We start from the raw sequence: 15,550 nt of genomic DNA, 5'->3' as shown, positions 1-15,550 counted from the left end.
TCACTGAGACAGATACGTGCACTTAAACGCTGCCCGGGGAAGAACACACAGCTCTCACTGATTGACACAACAGAGTTAGAGGGAGCCAGGCTTGGTCTCAGGGTGAGACAATTGCAAATGCAAAACTGGCCTCTGGACTGCAAGAACCTGAACAGAGAACCCTCTTCAGGCATCAAATAATCCCAAAATCCCAAACCCCCCGAGAGCCCCAGAGTGGGACTCTGAACACTGATGTGCCTGAGGGGCAGACTGGGATCTGGGATCTGTAATTTCCAGTGTAATTTCCTCTCTTGAGGATTAAGTGTCAGTGCCAAATTCTAGGAAACAATTCTTTAATGAGTCCCTTTAGAAGCCTCTTAGAACCAGGAAGTCTTGCAGTTTAATGCCAGCCCAAAGAACAGAATAAACTAATAGATATTATTCTTGAACAGGGGATTTAATTAGACAATTCTGATATTTTACCATGACGTAATCTGGCTCTCATGCATTGGCACTGTGCAAAAAAAGGGCAGAAATTACACTTGAGATATTCCAGCTCTGATAAGCTTTGGGTCTGAAGAGGAGCCTGGAGTTTCAGCTCATCAGTCTCAAAAAGCATGCTTCCTGTTTTTGGTTTTACTGTTTTCAGAGGGTTTCTTTCATTTGTGTTTTGGCTGGTATTTTTCCAAAACAGAACTTGAATCATCACAAATTAAATATTTGTTTAGGCATAACCCTTTCCAAAAAACATAAGCTCTTACTGAGACACAATCATCATTTGAAGTCATTCTCAAGAAAAAGCATTTCCCCAGCAGACAAAAAAGAATTTTTTTTTTTTTTAAAATAAGGAAAAGAGGACAAATTAGATTAGATTAAAGAAAGAGGACTAAATATTATGTGGCCAGAAGTGAGATGGTTTTTTCCACAGCCAAGCAGGAAGATAGGGAAAGGGCAAAGAAAAAGAAATGTCAGAAGATAAACTAAAGCCAAATTAACTAAAAAAGTTGTTTTTTAAAGTGATGATAGTGATGTAGCAAGAAAACCCCCAGAAAAGGCACTCTAACAAAGCTGAGATAAGCAAGTGGACATCAGAAGAATGAGCCCAGCCTGAGAGACTGAATCCCATTTTTGTTCAGCAGTGAACTAAGTTACACTGCAAGTACAATTTCATATTTATTTCCTCTTTGTACCTGCGTTAGTAGTTCAAAGATCCACTGTCATAAAATACATAACAAAACAGTATTCAGAAATTTCTCATATTTTCTGATTTTGGCTGTGAAATGTTATGGTTTGAATCATTTATTCTAAAAGACACAGCAGCTCAGTGCACACTCAACAAGGTGTAACAAACCAGAGCTGCAAAACCTGGAAAACAATACCATGCAAAGATTTCTTTGTCCCATTCACAGCGCAAGATTAAACTTGAATAAAAATGTAAAGGAAGGAAGCAAAAACTTGCACAGTTGGGATCCAGTTTGGTTTTTCTCCAGCCTCATCTGTGGCAAATAATGACCATCAAAGCTGCTTCTGTTCTGCAAGTTCCATCACCTTTTACTGCTCTAAAGCAAGACATAACTACCTCACCTCCTGAGGCAATTTCTTAACCAAAATATTGCCTCTAAGTCGTTCAGGTTGAGGTTTTTCCAGTGTGCCAGAGATATTTATATTTAATCTCACTCGAAGTGTTCACATTTTCCAGTCAGCGCTAAAACTGGCAGTGGCAGATACTTTTTTGGGGATTTTTATTTTTAAGCTCATTTTTAATCCCTGGATATTAAAAATACAGAATCTGGAGTTCTGGAAAAAATGTGCGAAAGTGTTCATCAAGGTTAAACAAATCCACCCTACTAGAAAGGTGAACAGGAGTTTGGTTTTCCATCATAACATACAGGGAGTTTATGCCTAGAATAATATTTGCAGTGATCCTCGTAGAAAGGAAATTTGGGAATACTCTTGTAAATGCAAAAGTACAAGAGATTTAAATTTTACAGACTCAGAGTTCATGTCTACCTGCGTAGTCTACAAATTCTATACCTGGCATATTCCGTTTAAAATACTCCTGTAATTATAGCTTTGGATCATTACCTCCACATGCTTTTAGGCACTCAGATGACAGACTCTGTCTCAGTGATGAGATGTTGGGACAGGGAATGTGGGGAATGCAAACATGAGCAAAACTCTTGGAAGTTCTGGGCTTGTTAAAGAAAACTACATCAATTCATGCACCTCAGAATAAGTTATTTACAAAGTAGCCTGTTGAGCTTAAATTGGGATGCAAGCGAAAAAAACTCAAACATAACAAGCCTAAAAGAAAATCAAGATAACCCAAGTATACCTGAATTTTTATTATTAAAGGCTTAAAAAAATAATTGCAGTCATTAATTCTCTTAAAAACCATAAAGCAACCTTTGCTTATAAATACAAGAATAAATAATTTGAAATGGCTGAAAGCCTTTTAAGACTGCTTCTTTCAAAATGCACTGCATCAAGAAGATGTAAGATCCCTATAAAATGCTGCAACAGAGCATTAGAGGAGCTGCTTTTCCAAGAGGTTGTAAAAATACCTTTTCATCTAAATGCCTTGCTGAGCACATCAGTCAACTAAAGAGCACCAAAAGAATGGGGTGACCAAAACCAAAGGATGTGTCTGGGCTCTTGGTGCAGGGACCAAAGATAAAGGACCCCTTGCTCACCTTACTTAGCTGACTACTCCCATTTTCCTTAAATGTTTTCTTCTTCAGGACAGCCTCAAGCTTTTATAAATGCCACATCTTTAGTGAAACCTCCATTCTGGCTGCTGCTGTGCCTGCTCACTTTCTTACATTGCTTTTTTAAATTCAGCCAGCTAAACTAAGAATTTTTCTGGTTCACTCTAGAGCAAAAAAATTAGGCAAAAGGCACCTCCAGGGGAACTGCTATGCTGAAGGCATTTAACACTAAACTATCACCAAAATGCAGGTGGAAGATACAAATCTAACAAGTGATTATGCCAAAGGAGTATGAGGAATTGCTTAATTTTGAGTCTTTGTGATTCAGCTTATCATTGTACAGGATAGAAACAGAACATGTTTGCATACCATTTTATATATATAGAATTATTTATATATGTATATATATTATATATATCTATATTATGTATATATAATTTTATACAATTATATATAATTAAATAATTATATATAAATTATATATTTCTACATAAATTTACATATTATATATAAATGTATATATCTATATAAAATTTATATATTTTTATATTATATATAAATGTATATATTTATATATAATTTTACATATTTATATATTATATATTTACATATTTTTATATAATTAAATTATATGTAAAATTTATATGTTTATATATAAATAGTTATATAATTATTTTTATTATTTTTAAATATTTTATATTATTTCATTACTATTTGTAATTAATATCTTAATTTAAAAAAACATTTTCTATTTTTTTTTTAATTTAGTGTTTAATTACCAGCTATGTTCACAAATAGTACCATCTTTGGGGGAATGAATGGCATCCTGAAGGACATGATTGCAGTTCATAATTTCCTTGATAAATAGGATGAAGCTCTACATTTAAAAAAATAAATAAATAAAAAACCACAGACTGAGAGCTGAGAAAATCCTTCCTGAACACCAGGGACTCCAAAGCAAAGCTGGAACGAGATAGCCTACAATGAAAATATGAATATTTGAATAATGAACAGGTAGAGTGTGTTTGGAATATGAGGGGGGAATAAAGGAAACTTCAGACTACCTTCCTCATAATGTGTCAAGAAAATCCTTAATTCAGGAAGACAATTTCATAAGAGAGCAATTTAACCACGATTAATGAAGACTCAGTTTGGATGTTAGTAAAAGATCTACAAAGTTCTCCTTAAATTTCCTATTAAATACAATAGATTGAAGGGTTTAGACTTGGAGAGATGAATTTGTTCTTCTTTTGGAACACTTCAGAATGGATTGACAAAACATCCACCAAAAATTTCCTTGGAGTATTTATCCTTCCTCAGAGAACAAGGAAGACAGATGAGATGAGGTTCAGCGCTGCATTTCTGATATTGTACATTATTTATCAGACCCAATCTATCACCCTGCATGCATATGGTGATTCAAATGGCCTGTACAGACTCTCTTCTGCAGTCAGCCAGTGGTGAGTGCTGCCCTGGGGTTTCATTTGCCTTCCAAACGATTTGCAGACTGTTGCTAAACATTACAAAAGAGAAGGATCAGCAGTCTGCATGGCAAGAGCTGGGAATGGTTTGTGTAAAGAGGGCAATGAGACAGATAGCCAAAGCTTTCAGAGGGCCCCACTGAGCTGTGCAATCACTGCTGGCATAAGGAAGAGCCCTATTCTATATCCCCAGATTTCTGGGGCTGAATTTGGCATCTTGGATTCCCTAGCCATATTGAATTTAGCTATTTAGCACGTGTTTCTGGGAGACAAAGTGATTTATTTTAAGGCTGGATTGTGTCTTGTGTGCACTACAAGGACAAAAAACACCAAGGAATTGCATTGAGTAAACAAACAGTAAAATCAGATTTTAAAGTCTCATTTTTTCTCAGAGGAGAACAGATTTAGGATGGTGGAATCCACACCAAACATCTGCAAAGGTCTCAAGTATAGGGGTAACCAGTAAGTGTACAGAAAAAAAAAAAACCACCTGTCCAACCACGAATTTTAAGAGCTGTGCTATTTTCAGGATCACAACCCTGCAGCCTGATGATTAATGAAGACTGACTGTACCTGGTGACCTGCAGAGTGACACGGGAGCAATGAGCCATGAGGAGCTCACAGCAGCTGCTCACAAATGGGCTGCAGCACTGCCCCTGCTCCAGCTGCACTGGGACCCTGGGAACGGTGTAATTCTAAATTCCAGGTGTGCCACATCCACCTCAAAAACTCCACAGCAGCCCCTCTTTAAGAGCACATGCTCTTTCACAGAGCTTTGAGGCACTGCCCTCCCTGCTGCCCAGTCTGACACCAGGGGTTTGGTCCTGAGCCAGGTTTTCGCCAGGAAACCTGCTGTAATTCACAGTTTGAGGCACGTAAATCAAGAGTCTGACAGGCTCTAAGTCATGGAAGGAGAGCCTTGTTTGGTCAGCTCCCATTTCATGCCATTCTGTGATCACAGCAGGAAGTTTTCTGATGCTGGTGTATCGGCAGAATTTTGCCCGATGGGTGGCAAGAATGATGAGCAGGATTCCATTGTATCAGAAGGCTAATTAATTGCTTTATTATACTATATTATTCTATATTATTCTATATACTATTATTATACTATATTATTCTATATTATTCTATATACTATTATTATACTATATTATTCTATATTAATCTATATTGCTACGTCTAAACTGAACAACTGAACAAGAACTCCACTGAACAAAATCTCATTACTGTTTCCTGACTGACCGTCAGGACACAGCTTGATGAAGCTGGCCAAGAAAACAAAACACTCACACCAGAATCCAATCACCAAATCCCTTCAGGTGAACACTCTTCCCCAGTGCACTCCACTTGTGCACAAAAACAGGAGCAGCAAAGGAGATGAGGATTGTTTGGATCATTCTTTTCTCTGCTTCTCCAGGAAAAAACCTGAGAGAGAGAATTGTCTCTGCTCAGAGAACGTGAATCCCACAGCATTGCTTCAAGCAGTGCTCTCTTTTGACCAGGCTCTGAGCAGTGGATGTGTCTCCTCGTGGAGGCAGAGGTGCAGTCCAGGAGCAGCATTCAGTCCCATGCCGCTGTTAAGGAATTTTCCCTGAGCTCTGCTGCACCGTGTGAGCTGTTGGATGGCATATGCTCCATCTGAACAGAGGGAAAACAGAGCTGCAAGTGGCATCCACGTTACTGTACACACACAGCTTTTCCTCACTCTGCACAGCTGTTCAGCCACCCTTGGCATCCCCACTTTCTAATAAAAACACAGCGCAAACACTTGAAACAAACATCTTTTTTCTCCTGGTTGCTACCACCCAGCCATGGTACAAGGGACGTCTGTATTTACCACTGCAAGCATTCTTTGAATTCTTAAATGAGAATCTTACATCTGTATCCACAGAGGCAGAACAGGCAGACACCATCTGAATAAACTTCAGGGAGTTGTGCTAACGTGGGATGAGCATGGTGTTTAAACCACAGATGTACAAATTTAGTTATGGATAACTTTTGACTCTCCCCTCTGCCCATAAGAACACTGAGTTCAGATTGTTTAATTAAGTGCATTGTATGGGTTGCAATCTTCCCTCAACTGAGATCCATTGGGATTTTTTTTATCCATCTATAGACAATTTCCATTTGCTTCCCACTCTGCTAACTTCAAAATGCCTCTGTACTTCACCAAAGCTTAGTGAGTTTCTCAATATGAATTAGAAATAAAGACAAAACTCAGGCCAAATTTTTCCCATTAGCCACAGCCACAGAGATACTAACAACTGAAATGAAGAAATTAATGGTGATAAGCTTCTTTTAAAATAGATGAAACATCACTATTTCTATTTCTTAGCAGTAGCTGATCCTTCAATACCAGCTTATTCTTTAAAAATCCAACCTTATCAAAAGTACATATTAAAAAGATTTCTCCCAAATAGGAATTTGTTTCATTTTAAGGAAGATGGAGTTATTCCAACCTCAAAGAAGTTCTCACTTATTCTAGATTTTCTTACTAAATATATGAAAATCAGAGTCCTCTAAGCAAACTCAGCATTGAAGAAAACTGGGCAATTACTTCTTGAGTTTGCACATCAGATTTGCTACATACAAAAATCTAGAAGAAATTTAGGAAAATATGTTCATTTCTGGCTCCTTGCAGATCACCAAAATTGCAACTTGAGTATTGCCCTTGCAAACCTTGAAACCCAAGGCAAGTGAAATCTTTGCCTAGAAATCACTATCAAAATTATTATCATTATTATTACTCATACTGTAAATTGTAATCAATGCAATTCAACAATATTTATAAGCCTGGAAAGTCAAACAGCAAACAATACCTCATGTGAGAGCCAAACCTACTTACATTACAATTCTACAATTTCTACAATTTACAATTTCTACCTTCTTTCATAAACATTATATATTACTCCCATTTTCCAGAATTCCCTGCATGGAGTGGCTGAAAATACCAATTTGTGAATCATCCCTCTGGATTCTAATCCTTTTAATAACAAACATTTCATCCCACTGAATGTGTTCATTAAGTAAAGTACTACTGAGCATAAATAAAACAGCAGAATCTAATTTATGAATGATAAAACAGTCATTACAGCCATGGTAAACACTTCTCAGAGTCCTGTTCTGCATCTCAGTGGACAAAAATATCAAGGCAGAGAAACACAAAGGCCAAAATATGAATAGACCAATCGTGATATTCACTTTGGATAAAAGGTCAGGTGTCCTAGGCTCTAGTTCAAACAACTGATGCTCATTTTTAGCTGTAGGAATGAGGGGAGGAAAGCTGCAGTCCAGGTACAGGAGCCTTGACTCCTTGAACACACATGGTGCCATTGTCATATTTTCTGGAAAAATCCCTTCACCAGGATTTCTTCTCCTGGGAAGCTGAGAAGACTCAGAGAAAAAGGAAAACAATAATTATCTCATTTGCTTCTCCTGCGTTTTGCTGCTTTGGAATGTGGTTGGAGATTGTTTATCCAAAACAGAGGTTCAGGTTTCATTGGTTTCGTGTGAATTGTTTTAACTTAATGACCAATCACCATCCAGCTGTGTCAGGGCTCTTGAGAGAATCAAGGGTTTTTCATTATTATCATCTTTTAGCCTTCTGTCTGTATCCTTTCTCTATTCTTTAGTAATAGAATAGAGTAGAATAGAATAGAATAGAATAGAATAGAATAGAATAGAATAGCCTTCTACGAACATGGAGCCAGATTCATTATTTCCTTCCTGCCACGGGGGACCCTGAAAACGCCACACGCATGGAATTATAAAACACGCTGCGCTGTCCTCATGTCAACACCCACAAACATTTATGCTTACCAAAACACATTCTGCACTCTGCTGTGCCCATAAAACCTCCCTTTGAGCCAGGCAAACAGTAAGGAAGATTCCCAGGGGTGTAGGTCAGGGAAAGTTCTCTCACCTGGAACGATCCCGCATGGTCTTCCTCTTTGTCCCCTTCTTTCCCTTCCTTGAGGGCGATCAAGGTGAAGCCTCGGAAGTAGGCGGGAGTGGCAGCAGACAGCGTCACTGGGGTGTGATGAGCAGGGAAACAACAAAAACAAGCCATCAGCTGCGAAATCAGCCACCTGCACGTCGTTTCACAGCTTGAAAGGTGTGTGCTCTGCGTTGGCATCAGCCAAAGTTAGAGCGCTGACAACAGGGAGCCAAGCCAGACAGAATACAAAATGTTCAGTCCAAGTTTCCACATCAACTGAGAAACACTGGCATGAAATAACTCAGCTTTTTTCTCCTTCCCTCCACTTTTTTTTAAAACCAGATTGATAATCTGCTCTGATCTACAGAAGGGTTGTTTTGGTGGTGGGGATACACGTACATGGGGTTTTTCTACTTTGGGTTTTTTTCTTTGTGATGTTTTTGTTTGTTTGTTTGTTTTGGGGGGGGTGAGAGGGTGTTAGATGTAAAGGAGCATCCCTAAACATTTGATTTTGTGCTTTTTGTCCAGTTCTGAGCCCAGACCAAGTACTTTAGTGCACAGAAAGTCTCTCTGTAATGCCAGATGACCGCATTGCCTGCTCCAGCTCAGCTACACTCAACACAACACCCCAGCTTCTGAAAATGGGGGAATCTCAAAATACCCTTCCTCTGCTTCATCCTCAGGGCAAAAGAGGCCACAAAATTAAACTCCTGGCTGAAGCTGACCCCCAAAGGTTGTGCTGCCAGCCCTGATTGCCAAAGCAATCCCAGAGAGCAGCAAACACCCTCCTCCTTCACACACCTGTCCTGGGCAGGAAGGCAGCCCTGGATCCACCAGCAGAGCACAGGGAATGTGGGGCTGACTAATCTGATTTCACCGTGCCCAGCAGCAGGATTAAATCCCTGATTGGATGCCAGTGCAAGACAGCTTTGTGTGTTCTGTCTGCTCACTATCAGCAGCACCCCAGCAACACCTGAGTTCACAGAATTCCGGGATATTCTGGGTTGGAAGGCACCAACAAGGATCTCCAAACCCAGCTCTGAAGGGAATGGCCCCTACAGGGGTTGAAGGCACATTTTCAGCACCAGGCTCCAACCAGCTGAGATAATCTCAGAGTCCTCAGCTGAGGCTCTTTTGAGCACTGTCAGAAAGAGAGAATGAGGCAGAATTTCGAGGCAGGGCTTTTGAAATTACCAAACTCTCTTCAACAACTTATAAGCAATCCTTTCCTGAAACAGGGGTAAATTTTAGGGGAAAAAAAGTTATTCTAGAATTAAGCTAAAAGAGACAGAAAATTGAACTCTTAATGTTTTAAGCAGCTTTTACTTTAAGCATAAATTGCAGAGTCACTCATGGTACTTTATTGTCACACTCTCCAGCCCTGACAGGCACAATAAAAACTGAAGACCACCCACAGTTTTCAGAGCAAATTACAACTACCAGGGCTGCTCCATAGAAGAATATCCACAAGAGACTCCCTCTCACACAATTAGGCTGCAAGGGGTTGAATCACACTGCTAAAAATTACAGATTGCCCTTAAAAGATATGGATTTCAAAATATGCCCCAGAGTTCATTTGGAACATATGGAGAGCTCTTTGATCCAGAGATTCAGTAGCAGGAAAACATAAAATAGGCTAATTGAAAATATATAGCATTATTCAGCTGTATTTGGGTCTAAAACTCATGATGCCTGTACACCTAACTGTTTTGACTATATGTCAAAAAAAAAGAAAGGATTGGAGAGATTGATTTCAATTTTCAAACTTTTTTGTAAGTGCCAATTCTTTGACCTATAAACCTGCAAACACATGTACAAATCTGGGGTAGTGATAGGCACAAGAGGAAGTCCCCCAACTCTCAAGATTTTCATTCCATGGAACCTTATGGTGAGCTGAAATATCATGGTTTTAGGGGAGAAAGAAGATTTCACATACTCTGTTCCAAAATGGGGTAGCAGCATAATGCCATTAAAATTTCTGCTTACTTTACAAAGTATTGCTCCAATCCATTAATTCATTTCCTGCCCAATAATTAGCATGATTAGTCCAGTTTTGCAAACTTCTGCAGCTCTGGCTAAATGAGAACCCACAGGCAGCCTCTGAGCTGCAATAACCGAGAGCAGCACACTGCTGAACTCAACAGAGACGAACACATTACTGCTGCTTGAGCAGTGATTCTTAGAAATTAAACTGCCATAAAGGCCTTTTACATGCAACAAATTTTTCCATATCACATGCAATTAAAGACTCTGAGTCACTGTGAGTTAAAGGTTACACCAGAAACACTCAAATATGTGTGCAAGCAAGCAGAGAATCCAGCTGCGAGTTGACTCAACAAGTTTTCATTTTCCTCACCAAGTCACAAACAGCTTTCCAAATTCTAAACACCTACCCATAAAACAGAGAGAAGACCTGAAACGCTACAGAAACATCAGAAGGGAAGGCGATTCCAAAGCCTGACTCATAGTTTTTGAATGCCTGGGGTGAGCAGTGCCCCCGCTGCGGTTTGCAGTGATTTTAACCCCGGATAAATGGGAGGGAAGGATGCGCCCACCCCCAGCCTGCGCTGCTCACTCAGCAGCCTCATCCAGGCAGCTGGGCTCGGGAACTCACCCAGCCCCAAGCCAAACAAACCAAATCCAGCCCCAAACCCGAGCAATCCGAGCCCAGCCCCGGGGCTCAGGCGGGTCCGTCCGTGCGCGGCTGCTCCGGAGCGCGGTGCGGCGCACGGATGGAGCGGGAGCGCACGGAGCGGAGCGGTCCTGGGGATTCAGGGTCTGTGCTTTGGGATTCGCACCTTCGGGGTGTGTGCTTTGGGATCTACACCTTCGGGGTGTGTGCTTTGCTAGGCCAGAACGCCGGGCAACACCCGGGCTGGGAAGGGTTCTGTGGGTGCTCGGAACCAGGTGCGCTCAGGCGGCACCAGAGCACACGGGGATTTATCCCCAAATCCGGAGCTGTTCTGGAGTCTCTGCCCCTGCACTGGGAAGCTGTCAGAGCACATCTGTTTTTCACAAGGGAGCGGCTCTTTGTTGCATAAGAGCCGAGAGTTCTTGGGCTGAACTCGGGCGTTTTGAGCAGCAGCTGTGTCCTGCTCACACCGCCTTCACACTAATTAACTTTCACTGAACGATAGGAACTTCCTGCAAGCATCCGAGTTAAGGATTTCACTTTAAAGGGAAGATTACAAATCAGCAGTTACTTTTGTCTGCTTCCATCCCTCTGGCAAGTCTCTAATCACTGTAAAAGTTGCACTTTGGCACACGCCTTCAACACACTCCTCTTTCCCCAGCGTCCCAAGCTGAAGGTGGGGTGATCAAAGCACTTGCTCCTTTGGTTTCAGGCAGGAAATCTGATTATTCTCATCCTACACATCCTGTGTTGTACACTGCACAAGTACCAACAAACACGCGTTCCAAATTTCACCTGTATTTTGTGAAACGTGGGAATGGCTAATGTAGCTACAGAATGAGTGCTTGCTTGCAAAGTGTTTGCAAGAAGAAAGAAATGGAAAGAAAAAGACTCAACTCAACATTGTTTAGAAGAGAAGTCCCCAAACCAATGCAATGGAGCACAACATCTTAAGTGATCCCTTCCTCAAAAACTGAGAAAGTGAACTGACCTACAAGAGGAAATTCCATTAAAACCAGAAACAGCACGCACACAGAAGGTATATGTAAGGGTTATAACTATTCTAGTACTCCTTTTCTTCTTCAGAATAATCACTTCATGATATCATAGCAGAAAGTAGGTCTACTGCCTGTTAGCATGTGAAATGGGCACACTACTGCCTTTTCGTAGGAGCAAGTTTATTTACATTTCAATAGCACAAAACTCACCTCATTTTTTCATGGAAACCTCATGCAATCATTAATCTAACTCTACAATCAATGAAGCCAGGACTGAGTGTTTTCAAGGATCATTACCCTGCACCACCATCCAGATTCAGGCTCATCTGTGCCTCTGATGGAGCAGCTCCATCCAGGTGGAAGGTGCCCAGCAGGGAGGAGAGGACCTCGACCCTGGGATGGTGTGCCCACACACCTGGTCCTGCAGGGAGACATTTCTAATGGTCTGGCAGGAGAACGTGCCCTTTTTCAGTGCTGCCAGGCAGAGGAGGAGAATGCCCACCCAGAAAAGTGCCCAGGGCTGCTGTTTTCTACCACAGCTCCAGAGGTGGAAAACCGAGCCTTCACAGCTTCCCCCAGGGCTTCCCCCTCAGGGCAAATAGATTCTGATTGAGCTAAAGGTGAATAACTGCAGGGGAGCCATAAAAACTCTCTCAAACGGTGTGGAATCCTGATTCCCACACTGCAAGAGTTCTGAGATATTTCCTCCTTGAGAGCCTCAAGTGTCACATCCACTGATGGCATGAAGATAAATGGGTGTCCCTTCACTGAGGCTTTTGTGGAGCACACTCACATGCACAGATAATTCCTGGGTTATCCACCTTGAAAATACCAGTTTGCTCCAAGAGCCCACCAAGGAATGTGCCAAGGATCCAGATGCATCCATTCAGGCAGGGGCCATGGAAACAGGAATATCTGGCTCCAGTGCTAAGGAGGTTGTGCAAGTCGTCTGCTATGTTGCATATAGAGTAATTTGCAGATGAATAAATACAAACAAATAAAACCCCACAGACCTGATGTCTCATTTTTTAAATCATTAGTTGGATTTTCCATCCTCTGCATAAAATAGTAATAAAGTTCCAGTTGGACTGTAGAAATGGCTTTGAAAGCAAGCTCTCAAAACTTTCTGTATATTGCCAGTTTTAACTACTGCTATGTTACAACAACATTTATTTGTGTTCTCCCAAGAATAATTTATTTGTGTCCTTAAAGAATAATCTACACACCCCAAGGTGCCATCTGAGTACTTCAGTCCTAAGGATCAGAAATGCAGGCACATATTCTGTTCTACATTTTAACTTTTTTACTATTAGCTGTAATTTTCTCACTTCCAAGCAGCTATAATAGCCTAATGTGATTTTATTAATTGACTTCCTAATGCCAAGACCTAATATCTCCAGAAAATTAGTTCTGCTAATTCATCTGGGAGTTTCTTCCTACATTTCTATGCAAAAGAAACTTCTTTGGTAGATGACTGAAAATGTCCAGTAACGCTTTCACAGAAGTGAATTCCAAAACTTTTAAAGAACGTTCGTTTTTGTCACAATCAAAAAACTTAGCACATCTTTATCCTGCTTAGTAGATATACCAAGTTGACAGACCACATGAAATCTTCCAGACTCCAGATACCGATCCAAATGCCTGGAACAGCTATCCAGCTTGTGGGAAATGTGCATTTCCTCACATCGTGTCAAAATAAAACAGTTTTGGGGGAAAAAAATCAAATCAGTAGCATGCAAAGTTACAGAGTGGTGCTCAAAACAGGTGAACTCCTGCTGCAGATGCATTTCCCAGCCTTTGAATGATTATGCTACATGCACACTTTTTTCTCCCTATATATACGGAGATTCCCATGTTCATCCAATGGGAAAACGTTGCTCTTTACCCTGGATCTAAGAAACCCTTTGAAGGCTCTCCCAATATCTTTTTTCCTAAAAGTGTGTTAGTTATGGTACCTAAAAATGTCCAAGTTCTCTTTAAAGTGCTTTTAGAATACAAGATTAACAGTACGTTCCAAGCAGGTTTATTTCTGAAAGCATTATAGAGTGAGGCAGGAAAAGTGACCAAAACCTGTCTTTGCCTGTTAATTAGTAAAATACACCCAAATGTGCTTTGGAAGTTCATTCCAAGGACTGTGTGTGACATGCTCAGGGAAGAACGAATGCCTCCCTCCATCTCTTATTTACAGTGGTCGTTAGCACTGTCTCTGCCTCTTTCCTGTTTGAACCATCTGTTCATTTGCCCGGAAAAAAAAATAAATAAAAAAAAGAAATGGGGTGGGATAAACGTAAGTGGAAAATGTGGGAAGTTGGCAGCGTGCTGCATCATGTTTGCCCATATGCTAACTCATTATGTTAACATTCACATTTCAGGGCAGGAACGGTGAGCTCCGAGCTTCCTCTCCTCCCTGCTGAATGCCAAAGCTTCTCCCGTGCCCTGGGTTATATTTAAAGGGATGGGAAGGAATCCCACAGGAGCGGGTAAACGGGGGAAGAGCGAGTGCGCTTTGCATCGCTGCAACTTGCGATCCTGTGCGAGCGCTGAGCCTGTGCAGAGGGCTCGTAAAAGAAGGGAGATTCCTCTTAATGAGGAGGAGTGCTTGGGAGTAAAGTGATCCACCGAAACCCAACTCCTCTCGCTCGCCATGGAAGCAGCATCCCCGATAAAGTAACGCGTGGGGCGCATCGCACACGCCAAGAGGGATGCGGGGATGGCAGGCACAGCCACGCCACGGCTCCACAGCCCCTCATCCTCACCGTTCTCGCCAGCAAGGGATGCGGAGGATGCACAACTTACCCCGGTAACTGTTCCCAGGCTTGTAAAATTCCGGATCGCCCTCCACCCTGAGGCTGAATTCATTGTACCCTTCCCTCCGGGTGCCTTGCGCTCGCAGGATCCGGCTGCAATATCCCTCGGATTTGGCGGCTTTCTCCAGGGTTTCGTCGGGAAAACCCTTGGCCACCAAGGGGAAAGTGAGCGCCAGGAGCCGCAGGGCCAGCGGCTGCAGATGCGCTCCCATCCTCGGCGCTCCGCACAACTTTTGGGGGGCACGGCAGGGCCGGGCAGGGCTGGGCAGCTCGGGCCGAGCGCTCCGGGCAGCCCCGGCCCCGGTGTGAGGCTGCCGGCTCGGCTCGGCACGGCTGGGCTGGCTCTGCCGGCGGAGGGAGGGGAAAAGCAGCGAGGGGGCAGAGAGGGAGGGGACGGAGAGAGGAGGGGAGGAGGGAGAGAGAGGGAGGAGGAGAGGGAAGTGTGATCTTGCCCAGAGCCCGGAGTGAAGTGCTGGTTTGTTTTAGCGGCTCGGCCGTGTTTGAATTCACAGGGCTCGCTGGCAGAGGGGCAGGGGACGCTGCTGAGCCCCCAGCGCTGAAATCAATCACCCGCATTCCTGCTAAAGCCTGGAGTTACTGCAGGGATAACGAGGCTCAAAGAATTCCCCCCACATCCCCCTCCAGCCTCCCGTCCTCCTGCGAGGCAGCAGAGGTGATAAACATCACCGGCTGAACAGCGCGGACAGACCGACAGGAGCAGCAGGAGCGTCGCTGCGGCTCCTCGGGTACCACGGAGGGGACAGAAGGGACAGGGAGGTGGCTGTGCCACAAACACGAGGTCCATGTCCCCAGCAGCCTGTCACCATGTCCCCATCAGAGCCGCAGGATATGCGAGGGTGTGTGTGTGTACCCAGCAGCTCCCTGGGTACCACGGAGGGGACAGAAGGGGACAGAGGCTGGAGGAGGTGGCTGTGCCACAAACACGAGGTCCATGTCCCCATCAGAGCCGCAGGATATGCGAGGGTGTGTGTGTGTACCCAGCAGCTC

General features: G+C 42.7%; 1 protein-coding gene across 1 annotated transcript in view; it reads right to left on the bottom strand.

Moving 5' to 3' along the window:
- The window catches only part of SPON1 (spondin 1), a 189,399-nt gene extending 174,484 nt beyond the window's left edge, over positions 1-14,915 (bottom strand). The window contains exons 1-2 of the mRNA XM_064715683.1: positions 14,532-14,915; positions 8,091-8,197 (exon numbers count right to left, since the gene is read on the bottom strand). Coding sequence (XP_064571753.1) covers positions 8,091-8,197; positions 14,532-14,754 — 330 coding nt within the window. The 5' untranslated portion in view covers positions 14,755-14,915. The remainder of the gene's footprint in view (positions 1-8,090; positions 8,198-14,531) is intronic.
- Positions 14,916-15,550: the final 635 nt, after the last annotated feature.

The sequence above is a fragment of the Zonotrichia leucophrys genome, chromosome 5 (assembly GCF_028769735.1).
Source record: "Zonotrichia leucophrys gambelii isolate GWCS_2022_RI chromosome 5, RI_Zleu_2.0, whole genome shotgun sequence".
Taxonomy (NCBI): Eukaryota; Metazoa; Chordata; class Aves; order Passeriformes; family Passerellidae; genus Zonotrichia; species Zonotrichia leucophrys.
Note: the sequence above shows the minus strand (reverse complement) of the source record. Positions and strands in the feature narration are given on the sequence as shown.